General features: G+C 37.1%; 1 protein-coding gene across 6 annotated transcripts in view; it reads right to left on the reverse strand.

Moving 5' to 3' along the window:
* LOC109430901 (cell adhesion molecule Dscam2) overlaps positions 1-22,273 on the reverse strand; it is a 124,307-nt gene that overhangs the window by 19,326 nt on the left and 82,708 nt on the right. For all 6 annotated transcript variants that reach the window (XM_062852671.1, XM_062852668.1, XM_062852670.1 and 3 more), the window contains 2 exons: positions 1,564-1,683; positions 997-1,170 (listed from right to left, as the gene is read on the reverse strand). In XM_062852671.1, the coding sequence (XP_062708655.1) occupies positions 997-1,170; positions 1,564-1,683 (294 nt within the window). The remainder of the gene's footprint in view (positions 1-996; positions 1,171-1,563; positions 1,684-22,273) is intronic.

The following is a 22,273-nucleotide window of genomic DNA, read 5'->3' on the forward strand; positions in this document are numbered from 1 at the left end:
ATATTGAACGGATTTGAATTCACGCCGTAATTCTTGAATACGTTACTTCCATAGTGTTCCATCTTCCTTTTCTCCAAACTGGGTTACTTCCAAACGCACAGACATTATCAATTGCATAGTTTTTTTTTTCTTGATCCAAGGCCTTCGTTCTTCCAACAAATGAAAACCGCATCCCTGTCCGTGTCCGCTTTATCAGATCAGTTTGAAATCCGCATCCGTAGTCGCCAAATGTAGTAATGGAACTGCATCGGTTGGTGGTTGGACTAAGAATGATCTATTTATCTCGTGTTGTCAGTACATTTACTATTACATGGTTGCTTAGATGCTACAGTATGGGAATTACTATGGGAAAACGATGTTTTTCATTCAATCGAACGTAGAATTTTTCCAACTGCCCTAGGGGGTTAGTTGACCCTTGGTACTACTAGATTACTCTGTCAGCTACAACTTTGCTGAAGACCACATTCAAATCGCACGTCTCATTAATTAGTTATCGATTGTTCACTATGTGTTCCAAACAACGCACTCCCGCTAAACATTCTTCTGAAACTAGCCGAGCTTTCTCCAGTTTTCTTTCCGCGCTGGTTAAGGCACTCATAGCAAATAATTTTCCGTGACAACCAAAGTAACATTTTAATGACCAATTAGTCTGATAACGGTTTTGAGAACCGTCATAAAGCCTTATGCATTTTTTTTAAATGATGGTTTTAAAAACCTCTTCTTGTCTATTTGACTAAAACATGTTAGTTGGGTAGTCGCGCACTGTCTAGGTACTTTTCGGTAAAAAGTCTTACGAAACTAGTGTTTTAAAAATAATTCGTGTACGTCTCTCAGGTCTCTCATGGGAAAAATCGCAATCAATCGGCCCGAACTTTTGCACAGCTTTTCTGGAAGCTAAAAATGGTAGGCAAATTTTGTTCAGCATAGCTGGATAGATGGATAGATTGAAATTTCCATATTCCCATACAACTTCGACCCACCCACAAAACTACTCACAGTTCACTTTCAGCTGGATAACCTTCCCAATTCCAGTTCCAATTCCGTTGTGAGCCTGGCAGAGGTAGAACCCCTCTCGATCTTCCTTCACGTGCTGCAGCAGCAGGGAACCGTTCGTCAGTAGCTTGGTGTACGCTCTTTCCCTAACCTCTTCATAGTCGCCCGATTTGCTCCCTGTTGACGTGAGAGATGGTATCAAGTGCAAGACAAAGAAAAGCAATGAAATTTTCTTATCGTTTATCTCTAAGTTGTAGGTACGCCAGGTAGGTATAGGTCTAGATACGCAAGTGACACCACCGCTCTTCGCGTACGTGATTTATGTTGATTCGCTTCCGTTGGCATGCTGGCGAAGATTGTACAGTGAGAAGATTGGTAGTTTTGTGAGATCATAGTCAGATGTGACCATAACCTTTGAACTTCCCTAGGAGCTGGCACCTTCTCTCGAAAGAGAGATTATGATTTCGATCGAATCCCGGAAGTAACTCTTCTCAATGTACAATCTTCGATTTTGGAGGGCATCCTTCTGGCACAGTCTCTGCAGAGGACCGAGTTTGGAGACCGACCCACCTGTTGCTTTCTTCCACTGGATGGTCGGCGTGGGGACTCCCTGGGCCTGGCAGTGCAGCGTAATGTGGCGGTTTCGCTCCACACTCACGTCGATCGGTTCAACAATCCAACGAGGCGGAACTGTTTTAGCGTTTTCCGGCGGGGACAGTTTGGGCAAACAGGCAGTCGTCGTACAATGGGAAAAAGATAGACGAGAACGGCAGAAGAAAAAAAAAAAAGAAAAATGGTTTCTATTAGATGGGAAAGTTGTTGAAAGTTTGGATGTATTATTTTTTTGCATGGGGATTGAGGTTCGATCGGCGGCAAGGGGGATGTGCAACAGGGAAAGGTAAAACTTTCGCTGCTTATGTTTCGGCGAATTATGACATATCCCAATGATTATCTACAGTGAAGCTGTTTTTCCAGAGGAACACAAGTTTGTTTTATTCGTTTTTGACACGGTTGTGAACATCTTCAGTTCATGAAAGTTTTCTTGTTCATTGGTCTTTATCAAGTGGAGAAACTCGTGCTGGAAGGATATGTCATGATTGCCGCAACAGGTTATGTGTTAGTTCAGGATTCGAAACTAAAAGCGGTGCACGGGAGGTAAGGCTCATATTTGTGGGCATATAGGGAAAAGGGGTGCTTTATTTACTTTGAAATTCAGTTCAGGCCAGAAAAGCGTGTACAATATGTTATTATAATTCGATAACTAAAGTAGGTAAAGGCCAGGGCAGGAGCAGTGGCGGCATGTAGGTAACGTAGAAGGTTCACAAAAATAGCTAGCTGGTAGATTATAATGTCGGATAATGTTTGCAGTTAGGCTGTGGAACGTATTGTACATAGGTTGTTTGCTTTATTAGGGCACTATTGATTGATTTAAGACGATACTTTGCCCATCGCGATTTCTCGGCTGCCTTACAATCAGTTGAGCTATTTTTTGTGAGTAGTTGGGGCATATCTATATTAAGCTAATTATCATCCCAAAATCTACTGAATTTATAGGAAGCAATCGGTGAAGTGTATAAGTGTTCATCAGCTAGCTACTCGGGGATGCTGTTACGCAAAAACTGGATAGTTACATATCAAGTGATACGAAGTTCCATGATTGACCTTGTGTGTCTCCGAGCTCCCTTCTTAAGTATACCCTTCTTAAGTCTCTAACTCAAAGGTGGGATTATGAATGTGTTGTTTTTGTTTTTAGCTTCAATTAACACCTATGGGATTTCGCGTTATGCGTTTTACACGGTGTACTCCATGTATTTCAGTCTTTGGCGTTCTTCAATAGATACCGCACCGAATGGCTACGGTTAAGATAACTCATATCAATCTTCTGCATAAAAGAACAGCAACGATCAATCCTTGCAGACTTATGCAAACAAAATACAGCCCAAGTGGCCTTTGTCCTAGAATCATACTTTGGAAAGCGGAATTTTTATCTAGGAAACCTTGATTTTTAGTACAAATGAAATAGCAAACTCGCGTGTCTTGCCTCGAGCATGTGCGCTTGTCAACAAAGCAATAGTTGCTATAATCGTATTTGAATTAGCCTCCGGAGAGAAAAACTTGCAAGAGAGGAGGTATTAGATATAACGCATTGCTAAAGTACAATTGGTCACGAGCTGACCAATTGACATGTGTCAAATGAAGATTTTTTAGCAGACCATCGCTACATCCTTTTTGAACGTTTGAATGTTACTTCGCAAACTTTGCGTTTCAGGAACTGGGATCTCCCGGTTTTCCTACTTATGATTTTGCCGATAACTACCTAACATTACACGGTGGTCCACGAACCATATTTACGAGGAAAGATGCATTCAACGCCTTCAAATGAGTTTTTAGGCAAATATGGTCTTCTACAAAGTTGTCCCTAATAATAAGGCCCTCTTTCCAATGTGCATAAAAATAGGTTGGTCCATATATTCAAAGAAATTGGTAACCCAACTTTTTTATTTGCAAGAATAACTATACATTCTTCGGGAAAGTTGTAGATCTATCAATTTTGAGCAAGTTTGCTGAAGACAATTTTTATGTAGCTTTAAAATTGACCGATCTAGAGGTATTTTCCTGAATAAGCTTAGGGTGGTTCAAGAAAAACCGGTTTTCTGGCGTTAACCTTTTCAGTTTCGGTTTTCCATCAAAGTCGCCCAAGAAACACTTGTAGAGCATTTGAAGACGCGTCGTTTCGTGTGCTGAGATGGTCGTTATCTCTTTTGGTTCAAAAGTTACAGGCGTTTTTCTTAAAAAAATCATAGTTTTTTAAAGAGGTGTTATGACGGGTTGGGGCAACATAAAAAATATCTTTTGCCCGCATTCAAAAGAAGAAATGTTGTTATAAAACATATCAGAAAATTAGAGGGGTGTTATTTTTGTAACTCAAGGGAAAAATACTTGAAAAGTGCCTATTTTTTCTAGAAAATTATCAATATCTTTTGAACGGAATGACGAAGCAACAGCGCACGAAAATGTGCGTTTTTTAAAGCTCTGAAAATGGTTCTTAGACAACTTTGATGAGAAATTTGATACAAAAAAGATAAAGCGTTTAAACTGTTTTGACCAAATTTGGAGCATTTTCCATAGTTTTCATAGGGTGACGCTAGAACAAATCGTTTTGTTTCAAATTTCTCGTCAAAGTCGCCTAAGAACCACTTTTAGAGCTTCCGAAAACGCGCATTTTCGTGCGCTGAGAATGTTGCTACGTCATTCCGTTCAAAAGATATTGATGATTTGCTAGAAAAAATGGGCACTTTTCAAGTATTTTTCATATGAGTTACAAAAATAACACCCCTTTAATTTTTTGATATGTTTTATAACAACATTTCCTCTTTTGAATGCGGGCAAACGATATTTTTTATGTTTGCCCCAACTCGTCATAACACCTTTTTAAAAAACTATGTTTTTTTTAAAGAAAAACGCTTGTAACTATTGAACCAAAAGAGATAACGACCATCTCAGCGAACGAAACGACGCGTCATTTGTTGGCGTTGAATGCATCTTTCCTCATAAATCTGGTTCGTGGACCACTGTGCATTGGTAGTTGATATGAATGTGCATCAGAACCCTTTTTGACCGGATGAAAAGCGCCCTTTAGGCAGTTGAGGGTTGGTGTCGCCAATATGAGCTTTCGGTTAAACCGAGTAAAGCATCTATTGTTGGAAAGGTGAAACCGTAATGGCGTTTAACCTCTGCGTCTCTTTGATTCTGAAATCTATGTGTCTGAACAGGTAAAGTACGTTGGAGTTATTATTGTTTGCAATCTTTTTTGGACACCTCACATTGAGTTCAAAATCAAGAAAGCTTGTAAGGCCTTCGGGAAATGCCTGCGAACTTTTGGTAAAAGTTGGGGTCTAATACCCAAGTACAGGGGATAGACAAAATGATCGGGACAGGCAAAATTTTCCCTTCTCAAAAAAATTTCAAATGGCTGTAACTTTTCGAAAAGTGCATCGAATATTCTCAAATTTTTACTGTAAGTTGATCAACTATTTATGTATCAGTGGACAAAATTTAAAAAAGATCGGGCCATACTGCACGAAGTTATAGGCATTTTAGAAAAAGGTAGAATTATCCGAAAGTCAACTTTGAGCTGTTATATCTCCGGATTCAATGAACCGAATGCAATGAAATTTTGTCCATTTATGACTATTAACGCCTTGGAACTCCACTGAAACATTCCTGAAACTTTCTTGAAAGCTTCCAGAAACCACTTCTAAATCGCCTTAAAACGTTCTGAAACAACATGAAATCCACTAAAACGCCTTGAAATGCAATGAAACTCTTCTGAAATCCCTCTAATACGCTTTAAAACCCCTCTGAAACATCTCTGGAACTTCCTGCAGAGCATCCTGCTGCCTCCGGAAATCACTTTCAAATCCTTCTGAAACCTCCTGAAATCACCTGAAACGTTTTGAAACGCCTTGAAATATTTCTGGAAATTCTTTGGAAATCCATTGAAAACCCCTAAAATACCCTTGAATCTTCTGAAACATCTTGAAGCAGCCTCGTGGCGAACTCGCCTAGGGCGAAAAGCCACGTTAATAAAGATAAAAAAAATCTTGAAGCACTTAACCCTTCAGGACGCGCGCTGGTGTACAAAGTACAACACATGCAAAGTTTGCGAAGTAACATTCAAATGTTCAAAATACCAATTGATATATTGTGCTCTTAAGGACAAACGTCTTGAAATCACGCTTCAACAGTGCACCTGAACTTCAGACGCACAAATCTCTAGAAGCAAGCTTCAAACATTAGTGAATTTCATTATTCTATTCTTGCTCACTTGTAATAAGCTTAAAATATGATCAGTTGCGCTGGTTTTGTTTACGCAGAGATTTGTGCACTCGAAATCATCAGTAGGTGCCAAAGTAGGCCATTGTGGCTGCCATTTTGGGATTCTAACAAGTCTGTCCCTTAATAAAACCGGTATGGCTAACACTTCTTCTTTTAGAGTAGAAATCAGTGTGCAATGAAATGTGTGAAATCTTCCGTAGGGAATGGTTTGTCATGCAGCTAACTATTGGCGATCAAATGTCAATACATTATTGTACGAATGCTACCAGAATCTGTTTTAAAGCTTTTTACGGCATCATCATCATCGGCAGCCATGTTGATTATGTGGCTCGAAATTTCAAAGTGATAATTGGGTTTTTAAATTTTGAAAATTGTATTGATTTTTTGATTTTATACGAAAGTGCACCTTTTTCTGAGTCACCGTGATTTTTTTCAGATATTTAGAACTTTGTTTTGGTACCTAAAGTTAATTTCAAAGAGATTTTTTGAATTCACTTTTTGACAGCTGGACAACTGTTTGACAGCTCCGTCCAGTACAAACTACGATAAGGGGTGATTCGACAATCGCTCCCATACAAACTTCAAATTGATTTTTAAATAGGTTCCCGGACTTCAAAATTCATGAAAATTTGGATTTCGGCTCAGTTTAACATGCAGATTCAGAATATGTAATTATCTCAACACCGTTAAAAAAGCCAATTGGCTTCTTTAGTGGTGTTGAGATAATTCCATATTCAAAATCTGCATGCAAAACTGAGCCGAAATCCAAATTTTCATGAATTTTGGTGCCCGGAAACCTATTTAAAAATCAGTTTGAAGTTTGTATGGGAGCGATTTGTTGAATCACCCCTCGTCGCATTTTGTACTGGGCGGAGCTGTCAAGCAGTTGGCCAGCTGTCAAAAGGTGATTTCGAAAAATCTCTTCGAAAGCGATTTTAGGTACCAAAATGAAGTTCTACAAATCTGAAAAAAATCATGGTAGTTCAGAAAAATGTGCTCTTTCGTATAAAATCAAAAAATCATTACATTTTTCTTAATTTAAAAACCCAATTCTCTGCCTCCAAAGCGAATATTCGTGGCAAAGTATCATCGTATATGTTCACACACAGTGATTGTGATGATACTTTTTCTGATGCGTTGCTACAGAATTGACAGTTTTTTTATCACTTCAAAACACGAGGCAAATAATCATCGAAAGGCAAAAAGTCAATGATTCATTTGAAAGCTTAGTGATGCATCATGACATCTTAATTGCACGTTGGTTCCATTTGTATCATTAGTAGTTCAGTCTAGTGTGGGTAATTTACTCTATTAGAAAATCACCACCTGCGCTTTTTAGCTTTGCGTTCGATCGCCAATAGATGAATTTCATAATAAGTTTTCCAATATATCCATCAATGCAACAATACATACACACTTAATTCGAAATACCGTGTTCGGTAAATTTACAGCTAAAATAGAACAGCTAAATACAGCTATACTTTAAATCGATTATCGAAGCTACCGAAATAGTACTACTGTTCTATTTTCTATTCAGGATTGAGTGTGTATATCTCTGGCAGTTAGTTCAAAATCGAGTGCAGCGAAATTGTGTAGTTGACAAACGCACATGCTCGAGGCATGACATGCGAGATTGCCATGCCATCGTGAGTATTGCTGAAAACTAGAACATACAGAGTACACTGTGTAAATGCTCAATGTGAAACCTTTTCATATAGGGTAAATTGCCAATTATTGCACAATGTGCATCTTAAAAACTCTCCAATTGTTGCACACCTCATAAGAAAATTATGGAGTGTGCAACAATTGGCGAGTTTTTAGGGCGTGAAATAATTGTAGGGTCAAAAAACTCAAGCACATCTGTTTAACATTAATGAAAGTTTGATCGAGCCAAACAAGATGTTTGAGCATTGGTTTCTTTTTGGATAAATATTTGACCCTGTGTACTGGGATCTTAATAAACTGAAGGTGCCCTCGATCATCGTTTTGCCCAAACAAAATCAGACTATTGTCATATTCAAATGGAACGTTTAGATCTTCTAGTGTATTAAAAAAAATGTTACATTGTTTTTGAATTTCAACATTTTTATGTTTTCCATTTTTTTTCTGTGTAATCCATTGTTTTTTTTTTGTATTCTTAATTTATTTTGAATTCAAATAAGTTATCGTGATGTTGTGTACTTGGTGCGAACATAGAATACAAACTACCTATCGCCCTTATATGTTATCGAGTGCAAAACCAAAACAGATAATCGTATCACAATGTATATAGTAAGCGGCAAGCTGGCAAAGAACGGAACGGACAAATTAAACTTGGTTTGTTGTATTATTACAGCTGTTCATCCACGGGGGTGTGGTGGGGCTATAGGCTTAAAGGCGTGTTTATTACAGAGGTGTTCACAAAGGCGGTGGTGGTGCTGCTGCAGGGAAAGGGTACAAACGCGTATCATTCATTCGCTAGCTATATAGCTGTCTATAGATATAAATGAACAAAACAGATTGATTAGGCATTATGCACACCACGCTGTGGGTCTACGACTCAGTTTCGTTTTATGTTTCATTTTTTGGTTGCGACAGGCAATCACCCGGAATTTTGCCATCTTTCTGAATTTCGTGCCGAATTGAGTTTCAAAATAAAGAAAGCCAAAGTTGAAATAACTAACAAAGTGAAACTAACACAGGGAAGCCACGGGGGTGGGATTTTGGGAAATTAAACTTTTTTTGTGAGGGTGGAGGATTGAAGGTTTTTTTCCGATATCGAACTCTAATGCAGGTTGGGCTGTGGATTATGATTTCAAAATGAAATCAGAACTAAAAATCAACTGAAAAATGCCATATATAATATTCATACTGGTGCATATATGGTGGGTGTGAGTGTGTAGTGGGTGGGGTTCTGCGAAAGCTGCTCATAACATTCGGTGCCGTCGAGAATATTTATATATTTATATAGTTAGGAATATGGGGAGATTAATAAAAAAATAAATCAGCATCAGTTCCAGAGTTTGACTGGTACTGATATGATTGATAGGCATTGAAAGGATTTGATTTGTGAAGTGGTTTTAGCGATAGTAAAGTGGTGGTGGAAACACACATTTATTTCGCATTTATCACAGGAAAGCAGAAAAAACATCGAGAAATATATAGGTGAAGTGTTTCCTAATGTCCAATGATGATCGCATCGGTTGAACTACACTGATTCAAATGATTCGAAAAATCGTACAAAAATTTGGAAATGAAAGATAAAAGCATAAAGTTGTTTCGAATGAAAATAACATTCCTTCTATATGTTGATATTTTTTCAGCACTTCAGGGAAAATGTATGATTTACGAAATAGTGTTCATGGAATTTATGATTTATCTATGTAAGGTTTCTAATAATATATGCACATGTTTTTTGCTGACATTTGTGGTAAGATTTCTGACCCTGAAAAAAATATTAGAGAAAATACAAGAATTGGAGAAATTTTCCAATGAAGATTTCTCCGAGCGACTCTCAAGAATTAAAGAGAAACGTATGGGTGCCTGACATGAGATGGCCGTTACCTTGCATCAAACTGTTTTCCAACATTATTCAAACCAGATGTAACATATTTGAAAAGATGGGTGATGATGTTACTTATTCAGTTGGTCGTCCAGTATGTCTCTCAGTTCTTTCAGCAAGACGGTTGTCCAATGCATCTCTCAAGTTTTTATTAGAAATAAACAAACAACCCATACGGTCGGTCAACACGCCTCATGGTTCCTGCAATCTAGGATCCTTCACCCAGATGGTTATCCAACACATCTTTGAGTTTCATCGACGAAACAACCAGCTCATTCAAACTGCCGTGCAACACAACTTTTTGCTCCACTAATTGGGTTTTTAAATAAAAAAAAAATGTATTGTTCTTTTGATTTTATACAAAAGAGCACTTTTTTCTGAGCCACTATGATTTTTTTTTCAGATTTTTAGAACTTTATTTTGATACTTAATATCAATTTCAAAGAGATTTTTTGAAATCACCTTTTGACAGCTGGGCAACTGCTTGACAACTTGCAACTGCGCCCAGTACAAAATGCGACAAGGGGTGATTCGACAAATCGCTCCCATACAAACTTCAAATTGATTTTTAAATAGATTCCCGGGCACCGAAAATCATGAAAATTTGGATTTCGGCTCAGTTTGGAATGCAGACTCAGAATAAGCAATTATCTCAAAACAGTTTAAGAAGCCAATTATCAAGATAATTGAGCAAAATGAATTCAATTCCGAACTTATCAACAGAAAAGTCAACACGTTTAAACAGTTTTTCATCGACGGGATAAACCAACACGTCGTTAGATACATCTTTCGGTTTATCCAACCCATGATCATTTCATTCAGGTGGTTGGGCAGCATGTATTCGGGTTTTATTGATGTAACATTTAACTCATTCAGACGGTCGTCCAGCACTTCTCTTGGCACCTATCACGGAAGATCACTTCACCCAAATGGTTAACCAACGCGTCTACTATTCAGTTCAACAACAATAACAACTTACTCGGAGTTTGTCGAACAGGTTGCAAGATTATAAGGTAAACCATCCTTTTTAAAATTTCAGTTTTTTTTTCTGTGGACTCCTCCAAGAATTCCTCTATGATTTTTTTTCCGTGGAATTTCTCTACGAATTCCTCTAGAAATTTCCCAGAAGTTTTTCTAGGAAATGCTCCAAGGATTCGTTCAACAATAGCATCAGGGCACAGCGTGTCTGAATGACCACACTCTTTCTTTTGTAAGACATTCTGTCTCATGGCGACAGTAAAAAAAGTCCACAGCGCATCTGGATGATCGCACTCCTACTTTTGTAAGAAATTCTATCTTATAGAGACAATAAAACAATTCACAGCGTGTCTGAATGGCCACATCCTTACTTTTATTAGAAATTCTGTCTCTGGCGGCAGTAAAAACAGTCCACAGCACGTCTAGATGACCGCACCCGAATTTGTAAGAAATTCTGACTCATAGCGATAGTAAAAATAGTTTACAGCGCATCTAGATGACCGCACTCTTACTTTTTTGAGATATTCTGTCTCATGATGACAGTAAAACAGTCGACAGCGCGTCCGGAGGACCGCATCCTTACATTTGTTACAAATTCTGCCCCCTGGCGACAGTAAAAACAGTCCACAGCGGGTCCGGATCCGGCACTCTTACTTTTGTAAGAAATTCGGTCTAATAGGGACAGTAAAACAATCCACAGCGTGTCTGGATGACCGAACTCCTACTTTTGTAAAACATTCTGTCTCATGTCGACAGTAAGAACAGTCCAGAGCGTGTCTGAATGACAATATCCTTTCTATTGTAAGACATTCTGTATCATGGCGATAGTAAAACAGTCCACAGCGCATCTGGATGACCGCATTCTTACTTCTGTAAGATAATCTGTCCCATGGCAATAGATATTCTGTCTCATGGCAATAGATATTCTGTCTCATGGCCACAATAAAAACAGTCCACAGTGCGTCCGGATGACCACCTTCTTACTTTTGTAATAAATCCTGTCTCATGGCCACAGTAACAACACTTACTTTTGTGAGAAATTTCCATCATATGGTCTAAAGTTCAAAACTCTACATTATTGTTCGTTTAATAATTGTTGTTCCACCAGATTCTGACCGAAGAGATGATGAGACATTGTTGACGATCTAGGAAATAGATGATACAATATTCGTAGAAGATTTTGCAGTCTTAGAATCATACAAGCAGAAGATACTCATAAGGGAAGAACTTGAAGATGTTTGACGTCTGGTTTAATGGCAGTACTACACTACTAGTAGGCGTAGGTGTTTAGTAAAAGCTTTCTGATTTAAACAGCATATACATATTATCGCTCAGTGCTAATTGATCATCGATTCTGATAAGACAAATGAAATAAAACAGCAACAACATCAAAACATAAATATCTGTGGCAAAGGCTTATGTTAAAAATGAACGAAAATATATTGAAAACTATGTAGTATCGGAGCTTAAAAGCTTCTCTTACTATATTCATTCCGGAGAAGAGGAAGGATGTGAGTTAGTGAATTTGCATTGTTCTTCGACTAGCCTTCCATTGAACGGTGGTAGCACATAGTCTGCCAAATGCACATCAAGCAATCTAAATAGTAGGTGCCCAAATGGTCGTCGCGTCACCACTTCACGAACGTCAAAAAGTGTAAACACAAGCTACTTCCTGGTGGCATCCGCTTGTTCACAATAATTCCAAGCTCCACAATATCTAGATGATATGATTTGCGATTAGAGTCCAAGAGTTGCGTTGGACGACCGTCGGAATAAATTTGACTTTAGGTCACACATGTCGCACAACAATGTGGGTGAATTGATATTCGGCTGGAGAAACCAAGAGATGTGAAGAACGTTTTTTTAATGTGTTATTCCATCGATGAAGATCTGTTTAACCGAGTTGGATGGATGAAGGAACCAAGAAGTGTGTTGCACGTCTGTCTGACTGTTGTTAATGAAACACGAAAACGTGTTCGATAACCATCTGGGTGAAGTGATCTTCGATTAAGGTAGAAAAATCCGTCATTCAACAAATCGTCATCATTGAAAATTCAAAAGCAGTTTTTTTTGCTCAAAACTTAAATATTTGCCCTGAAAATATATTTACTGTACTCCATTCTTCACTCGCAACACAGTGAATACATTTTCACCACGGAAATTTCAGATTTGAACGAGAAAACTGCTTTCGAATTTTCGATAATGACGGTATTAACGGTTATGTCAATGACGAATACTTCAACCTTAAAGGAACCAAGTAAATTCTAAAAACGTACTGGAGATTCGTTTTGTTTCAGTGATCTTTCACTGAAAGAACTGAAAGGCGTTGTTTGGTTGTTTGATCGAGTGAAAAAATCCACGGTTTGACTGTTATGCGGTTACTTCAATATATGATACAATTTGACTGGTGTTACCTTAGCAGAAGCGAATACCTTTCAAATACCATACTGACAATAGCCAGTGCTCTAATATCTAAAATTGTTATTATTATATTATTCTACAAAATGTTATGAGAACAACGCAATAACATTTGGAAGTATGTGAGCAGAGTTTGGTATTGGTGTGGTATTTGTAGATTTAGCAGTGAAATTCTTCAGTTAATTGGTACATATTTTGGTATTGTACCATGGCGTTATCGAACAAATGCATGATTTAATAACAAAAAATGTTATTACAGGTCGGACTCGATTATCCGGAGTCGGGTTCTGGCGCTTCTCTAAGTAATATCTCGCGAACGGAATGCTGTAAGAAGCTGAAATTTTGACTGATTACTAATCAAAGTTGATTTGACAAAATGTCAAAATTTCTGCTTTATAGACCATTCCGTTCCCCAGATATATGTTTGAGAAGCATCCAAAGCCGACTCCGGATAATCGAGTCCGACCTGTACTTTGTTATTCAAGACCATTTGGATAACAAATACAGCACTTGAAATTTTAGGTATTCATTTATTATTGAAATACATAACAATATTTATTATTTTCTAGGTGTTATTGATACAAAATCGTGGAATTCGTTTTTGTTATTTTGCCTCTTATGTCCACCAAATGAAGGGCATATCGAGGTATGAAAATATTTAAGATTAATACCTAAATATGTTATTCACTTGCTATTCTTTTTTGCTCGGGTATTTTTAAACTTTTTTTCAACTCAAATACTATTATCGTTTGAGTTCTCGCTTCAGAAAACTACCAGTAAATATTTTTTATCTGAAAACTTATATATGACAGAGTTGCAAACTATAGCAGTATTTTCTCGAAGGAATGCTATCAATGAATGCAGCTTAAAAACACTTTTTTTTACTGTTTCACAGTTTATCTGTAAAAATGTTCGTCAAAAGTTCAAATTATCTTAAACATTTCAAACCCATACTGGTAGCTAGACTACAAGTAGAAGATCAATCATTTTAATGTTATTAATTTTCATGCTGTGATTTTCAGGCCCGAATCCTTTTTCTGACACCCAACCAAATTGTCCTTATTGTTAAAGGCTCAACCGATGCAACCGACCATTGGACCATTGACCTGGCGATACTTTTATTTTTCTATTTATTACGATCAAGCTAAATTGAGTGCGGGCTGTGCGATATGAGGGAGATGGGGGAAAGGTTCTCTTCCGGGACGGGATGGTATTTCTGAAGGACCACTTATTGAGTGGTTTCCCCGGGTTGAAGGTTAAAATCGAGGCTCTATGGTGGGCTGGTTGCGTAGTGTAATTGTATTTTTTCACTCCTCTTGATTTTCATCGCCTAGAACCGAACCGGGGGAAAATCGTTTTGTTCGCCGAATCCACTCCCAGGCATATCCCAGTTTTACGAATTTCGCGGAATTTCCATCCCCGGAAAGTTTGCGTTCGAGAATGCATCGATGGTTTTCGGAATCGGCTTTCGCTAGGGCGGACTGGCCTGGATATGCGAAAATATGTAAAAAAAATCGTTCCTGAAACACAGTTCTCCTGGCGTTTTTTTTCGTTTTGTTTTCTCTTTCATGAGAGTTTCAATTTTCCAACTAGTTTCTACGGAAACAAGAATGTATTTATGAGTGAGATATGTTTGGGAAAGCTGTGTTCTGTTGACGGTTATGTCGAAATTTTTCCAATGCATCATTTCATTCTGATTGGCGGATGAAAATATGATCCACATGAAAAGGAATTTCGAATGAATGGGTTCGTGTGTAACCTGAGTAATATTGATACTAAAAAATGAGTGAGAAATATTCGCTTGAATATTTTTGCAAAAAACCTCATTATTATTAATTATTGTCTCTTATTATAGTTTAATAAAGTATGGGCCCGATTTTGTCAGCCCCACGAGCTTCAAACTACGAACTGCTACGATTTTTTTGCATTTATCTTTCGGTCGAATTTTGATCATTACATCAATTATTTAATTAATTAATCATAGATTTTTGCGGCTTAGCCAGCCGAGTGGAAGTTTTACCTAATTCCAAAAACTAGACTTTACAAATACAACTGGCGAGAGTGAGAAATGGACGAGTTGAACTTGAATTCAGGTTAGTCACCACATCTTCGGGGCTTCTCGTGGTGTAGTTGGCAACGCGCGCGCGCCTGTCTAGTGAATAGGAGTCATAAGGTCTAATCTCACCGAAAGGACGAGTAACTTTTTCGCAAATTCCACTCCAATTTGTCCATTTCTCACTCACGCCAGTATATGAGTTAACCACAGATCTTCCAATGCAATATCAACAGACGGAGTTAGCCACGAGTCTTCCCTGGAAACACCGTGCACGCACATGCACACAAATCGATCTGTCAGCACCATCGCTGCCAGATGACACCGGACACCGAAGGAATGTAGCTAGCTTGGACAACGTGACCAGCGCATCAACGTCGCTAGGTGCTAGGTTAGCAGATTTAGGATCTAAGGCAGGGCAGCTAGGACTTTGAAGTAGAACAATAAATCAGTCCTTTCCAGTTGTTCGAATCAGTAACATCGTTTAGTCTTTTTTCAAAAATACATTTCCGAACCGTCGGATTTTAGCTTATGTAAAGTCTAGCTTTTGGCATTACTTTCATGTTTATCATTAAACTTCTGCCGAATGGCAGAGCTTGTAGGGGTAAAAAGCCTGATGAACTTTTAAAATATTCAAGGAGAGCAAAAAAAGCGTTACGACAAAATCGGGTCACTAATGTATTCGTTTATAATCGCTAATTAAGCTTAAACCTTAGAATTGTTCTTCAATAGAATTTCAATATCAAAACACTATGCTATCAATTATAATAAGAATTGGCTAAGAGTAGAATTCAATATTGTGATATTCATTAAGTTTTCGGATATTCCAGTAAAATTACTTGTTTTATATTCATATTTTAGAATTATTCATAAATCGATAAAATCTGCAATTTTTCACAGCACACAATTAGATCGAGAACCTCCAAGATTATTTATATAATTTTCTATTCATTCTAAACAATCTAAAGCTGCTTGTGTTGGCAACATATATAAAATTTCAACTGAGAAATAATGCTTAGCATATTTCAGAAATTACCTGAGTGACTATCATATTAACCCTTAAAAGATGTGGACAACTTTTTTGCATAGTTATACTTATAGCTTTTGACATAGTGGGTGGATTTTCAAAACCAAAATGTTTTTATCAAGGGGATTAGGTGTGCTATCATATGCATATATGGAGATTATGTTATAGATTTAAACATGTTTTGGAAGATGATTCTTTTTAATTCTCGATTTCGTGAATTTCAGTTTTTGATTTTTCTAATTTTTATTTTTGAACATCCCCACACTTTTATATTTTTCCTGGAAGCCTATTTGGGGTACGGATTTTTTTAGATGAAAACATTTTGAGATTTTGTGATTATTGTTGAAATTTTTTTATTTTTATTTTTTTCCATGGGAAATTTTATTTTCCGTGTAATTTGAAGGAAAATGATTTTAGAGTGTATTCAATTTCTTAAACTATTAAACTAAGATAGAATGATATGAGAAAAATTTTAAATATGTTAATTGTAACGATTCAGTACAAAATAAACAATGACTTCTAAAAAGTGACTAAAACATCAATTTTTCAATGATTTAAAAAAATGTAAATACGCTTTAAAATACACCAAAAACCATTTTGAGATATACAAAACAGTCCTGAATATAAGCCAAAAATATAAAAAATTTGATTTTCCACGTAACAAAAATTACAAAAATGCTCAAACTATACCCCGTCTAAAGGCGCGGTTGGGTATTAGAGGGTTATGCTAGAACATTTTGGAGATATAGCTGCAAATGTAGTGTACACCACTTGTTATTCGCTCGATTTCGGGTAATATTTCTATGCAAATATGATATATGTTAGTGAAAATTGCCCAAAACTCCTTGTATGGGTTGTAGCTGTTAGATAGAAATGAGTTATGTCCTTATACAGCTGTTACATAGATCTCCAGGTTATCCAAAACGTCCAGAAGTTTTGAACTCTGTCTACTGAATACAAATAGTTATGTTTACTTTTTAAATCACTTGAACTTGAAGAATTACATTCAAATATACATTTTAAAACATGGAATGATGGTAGTCATGACTTGATGATATTCTACACACTTAGAAATTCTGAAATTTCCACGAAACGGAATCACCAAAACACGTAAACGTTTTCAAGACTGAATCACAAATTGGACTCAATTTTACACGCATCATGTAAGTGCTGGTTGATTGCGTTAGATGTCAACAAATCGTTTCACCAGAAACGTAGAATCAGTATCACGTTTATCAGCCACCTTCTATCTCGGTGAAATAGCCGAGAGGTAAGCGACGTGACTCACGAACAGCAGATCCGGTGTTCGAATCCCATGCATGATAATATTTTACTTTTCTATGTTTTATCTGTTAAATCGGTTCTAGCGATTGCTAGACGCTAAGAAAGAAATAGTTTTATTTTGGGGTGTCTTGAAAGACGTAAATTTACATGTTATAACCTCTAAATTTGTGTTTTTGAAGATGCTCGTATATGTCAGGTTCAGGACACTTAAAATTACATGATATTTTCTAGGTGTGTAGGCAACTTAAAAAGCTCTGAAGTTGTGATTGTAAGGCCTTTACCTGTAATAGTATATCAAACTAATGTGTGCATGTCAGAACTGATTTCATTAGAACCATACATGTAAATCAGAGTATGATAGACTAACTGCACATCAACGGCGATATCTTAGGCCATCCAAATCATTCTGGAGTTAAGGCCTTTATATCTACATTGGTAATAACGCATCGGTTGCATTTCAAACTTGGTATAGTGCGTTTTGGTAGTCATAGAAGATCAGTTGAATCATATGATACTTGTATACACATCATACATAGAGGCATCCTGGATCATCCGAACTAGTCTGAAGTTGAGAAATATGGTTTGAATTTGAAATGGTGTACCAACAGAAGTGCACAAACATAAGATTTTGCCCATTTGATTTATACACATAGTGAAAGCCATGGGAGAGAAGTTTCCAGATCATCAGGGATATCTGAGGTCACCTTTCAGTATTATGTGGTTAAGGCCTTCAGATCTATACTCGTAACAAAGCATCCTGCACGTTCAAAACTTGGTGTAGTGTGTGTTAGTAGACATCGATGATGAGTTCAACAATATATCATATAACTTAAAGCTGTTCTAGATCATCCAAACCAAGCTGAAATATACGGTTTTCATTTGTAATGACATATCAATAAATGTGCACTAATAGCAGCATGTATCTCATTTGATTCAAACATATAATAGTAGATCAGCAATTTTAGCTTCAGAATGGTTTGGATGATCTAGAACAGCTTTAAGTTATATGATATATTGTTGATCTCATCATCTATGTCTACTATACCTGCATCTGCATGTATTCGTTAAGGCAAATCGGAGGTTCGTTTCCGTTTTTGACTGTTTCTTAATGATTCGGGCATTTTTATGACTTTTTTAAGGTGAATATAGAACGAAGCCACATATTGAATTTTCAAAAGCACATATCTGAAGAACCAAATATCCTTTCGCGTTGAAAAGTTGATCAGTTGGTCACCTGCTGGTGGTCACCAATAGATCAAGTTTTCACGACGATCCGTCATTTGGTTCCTCAGATTTGAGTTTTTGTAAATTCGAGGTGTGACTTCGTTCTATATTCACCTTAAGTGTTTTGAAAAGCTTAAACCTTCTGCTTTCCATTAGTGGGTTCAGATTTTGAATTCGTGTTCGTAAACACTGCGAAATATCGCTGCATTTATGTAAACGACTGACACCTGGCTCAGTGCGCAGAAGTCGTATGATTTACAAAACTGCAGACAACTTTTGAAAGAAGAAACAGAAATCTCTAATTTTTTGATATTTTATGTATAAATGTGTCAGCTTTCAATTGATGCAAAAATTTTGAAAATCGGTGGTTGCCATCATGGTGAAAACGAGTTTTTGGTATAAAAATCCAAGATGGCGGCCAAAACCAATATAGCCGACCAAACTTTTTATAATTGTAAATAGTAGCTCTATCTTTCCTCTTTTCAGCAACGTTTAATTTTGAGGGAGTTTTAGAAGAATCTTTCGAGCTATAACTGTTCAAATGAGCCAACATTTGATCAAAATCGAGGGGTCTTCAAAAATTGTTGTAGGTCCAACAAACGGGGAGTCTTTGGCGAGATTCAAACGAACTAGACAGATCGCCCGAAACCTTTACGCAGTTTTTTATACCGTCCATCGTCTCTTTAATCAATCTAGGGAGCTTTTCGGAGTTGTGCTTCTCGTCCATGATTTTCCATAGCTCTGTGCGGTCGATACTGTGGTACGCCACCTTGAAGTCGATGAACAAGTGGTGCGTTGTTGCGATCGCTCGGAAGTTCTCATACTCCAACTTTCCACTTTTCTTGTAGATGAAGCAAATGACCCCTTTCTTCCACTCCTCTGGTAGATGTTTGGTTTCCCAGATCCAGAATATTGGCCGGTGCAGGCAGATAGCCAACTTTTTCGGGCCCCTTCTGGATGAGTCCCGCAGCATCCAGGTGTACGTCGTAGTGCTGTTTCCACCTTTCGATCACCTCACGTCCGTCCGTCGGGATGCTTCCGTCTTTATCCCTGCACTGTTGTTTGCAGGCTTGCATTGTTGCAGGCCCTCAGGCCCTCATTGTTTGCAGGCTGCACATTTTGGCTCGCGGGACAAAGTCTTTGCGGGATGCGGGGGCTTCGTCGAGCTCGCCCTCGTCCGTCAACGCTGTCTCGAGATTCTGCGCGTGTACGGCGGTGACATCCGGTTGGTTCAGTCGTTCCAGATTATACCAAGGCGGCCGTCGCCATTAACAGGTAGTGGTTCTAAGAATCTCTCTACCTGGTGTTCATTGATTGCGAAAAAGCTTTCGATCGTCTCAATCACGAAAACATACGGGGAGCCCTTAGGCGCAAGGGTATCCCCGAGAAAATTTGAAGCACAGTACAGAGCCTTTTCGTGCAGGGTATGTACTGTACAACGGTACCTTGTCCGACTCCATCCGGGTCATCGCTACTGTTCCTCATCGTAATCGACGAGATCCTGGTAGGTGCGATTGATCGTGAACCGAATTGTTGATGACGTAGCTCTCCTAGCTCAACGGTGCTCTGATGGGCTCGAAGATCTCGTCGATTGCTCCTCGGCGGCAGGTTTTACCATCAACGTCAGCAAGACCAAATCGTTGGATGTAAACATTATCAACTCTTCCAGCTTCACGGTAGCTGGACAAGCAGTATAGAATGTTGAAAGCTTCCAATATCTTGGTAGCACCAAGTTTGACACGGGTGCGCGGATCAAGAAGGCCTTTGAGTGTTTAAGTAATGTATGAAAATAACCATCAAATTAGTAGAAGCACCAAAATCCGAATTTTAAACTTGTACGCGAAATCTGTGCTGCTGTACGCTAGTGAAGGTTAGTGTGTATCAGTGGAGAACACTCATCGGATGCAGGTATTCATCAATAGATGCCTGCGCTATATACAGGGGATATTCAAAATAACTGGGACCGGTAAATTTTTCACTTTTGAAAAAATGTCCAACTAGCTGCAACTCTTCGAAAAGGGCATCAAATATTCTCAAATTTTTACTGTAAGTTCATCAACTAGTTGTGTATCAGTGGCCAAAATTTGGAAAAGATCAGGCTATTCTAGACGAAATTATAAAGGTTCTAGAAAAAGGTATAAATTTTCGATAGCCAACTTTGAGCTGTTATATCGCCGGATTCAATGAACCGAATGCAATGAAATTTTGATCATTTATAACTTATATAATGTGCTATTAAAAACTTTAGACTAAACTTGAAATTATTCACACGGAAGAAAATAGTAACGATTAGATTATTTTTTTAATATAACACCAATTTATCCAAAACGTCATCATCGTTTCAAAATTCGAGATAGTAATTATAGTTCATTTAAATTCCCTCTAATTGACTTGAATGTATTTATGTTTCAAAGGAAAGCAACCAAATAGCCGGCATTAACTTGAAAAAGTAATGGGATGCATATAAAAAACAGATAAATTTACAAAAAAGACATAGAATAAATGAAATCGCTATAACTTTTTTTCTTATTAATATTTTCAAATTAAATCAACTGTTTTTCAAATTTCATTATTGTAGTCATAAATGATCAAAATTTCATTGCATTCAGTTCATTGAATCCGGACATATAACAGCTCAAAGTTTGCTATCGGATAATTATACCTTTTTCTAGAATCTTCATAACTTTGTGTAGAATGACCCAATTTCCAAATTTGAACCACTGATACACAACTAGTTGATGCACTTACAGGGGATAGACAAAATGATCGGTACAGGCAAAATTTGCCCTTCTCAAAAAAATTTCAAGTAGCTGTAATTTTTCGAAAAGTGCATCGAATATTCTCAAATTTTTACTGTTAGTTGATCAACTATTTGTGAATCAGAGGACAAAATTTGAAAAAGATCGGGCTATACTGCATGAAGTTATATGCATTTTAGAAAAAGGTAGAATTACCCGATAGTCAACTTTGAGATGTTATATCTCCGGATTCAATGAACCGAATGCAATGAAATTTTAACCATTTATGACTTATATAATGAGCTTTGAAAAACTTTTGTCATAACTTAAAATTCTTAACACGGAAGAAAATTATAAAGATTAGTTTATTTTTCTAATAAAACATCCAATTTTCTTAAATTTTAACATCGTTTCAAAATTCAAGATGCTAATTATAGTTCATTTAAATTCCCTGTGATTGTCTTGAATACAGATATGCTTTGAAGGAAAGATACAACATAGGCAGCAATTCGTTGAAAAAGTAATGGGATGCATATTAAGAATAGACCAATTTACTAAACAATTATAATATTAATGAAATCGCTATAACTTTTTCTCTTGTTAATAATTTCAAGTTGAGTCAAACGTTTTTCAGAGCTCATTATGTAAGTCATAAATGGACGAAATTTCATTGCAATCGGTTCATTGAATCCGAAGATATAACAGCTCAAAGTTGGCTATCGGATAATTCTACCTTTTTCTAAAATGCTTATAGCTTCATGCAATATAGTCCGATCTTTTCCAAATTTTTTCCATTGATACACAACTATTTTTTTTTATTCCTGTTCGGGTTTGTCACTGCGACCAGTTTTGAGATCTATTGTGTACACAACTAGTTGATTAACTTACAGTGAAATTTGAAAAAGATCGGGCTATACTGCATGAAGTTATATGCATTTTAGAAAAAGGTAGAATTACCCGATAGTCAACTTTGAGATGTTATATCTCCGGATTCAATTAACCGAATGCAATGAAATTTTAACCATTTATGACTTATATAATGAGCTTTGAAAAACTTTTGTCATAACTTAAAATTCTTAACACGGAAGAAAATTATAAAGATTAGTTTATTTTTCTAATAAAACACCCAATTTTCTTAAATTTTAACATCGTTTCAAAATTCAAGATGCTAATTATAG

This window comes from Aedes albopictus, chromosome 2, assembly GCF_035046485.1.
Source record: "Aedes albopictus strain Foshan chromosome 2, AalbF5, whole genome shotgun sequence".
NCBI lineage: Eukaryota > Metazoa > Arthropoda > Insecta > Diptera > Culicidae > Aedes > Aedes albopictus.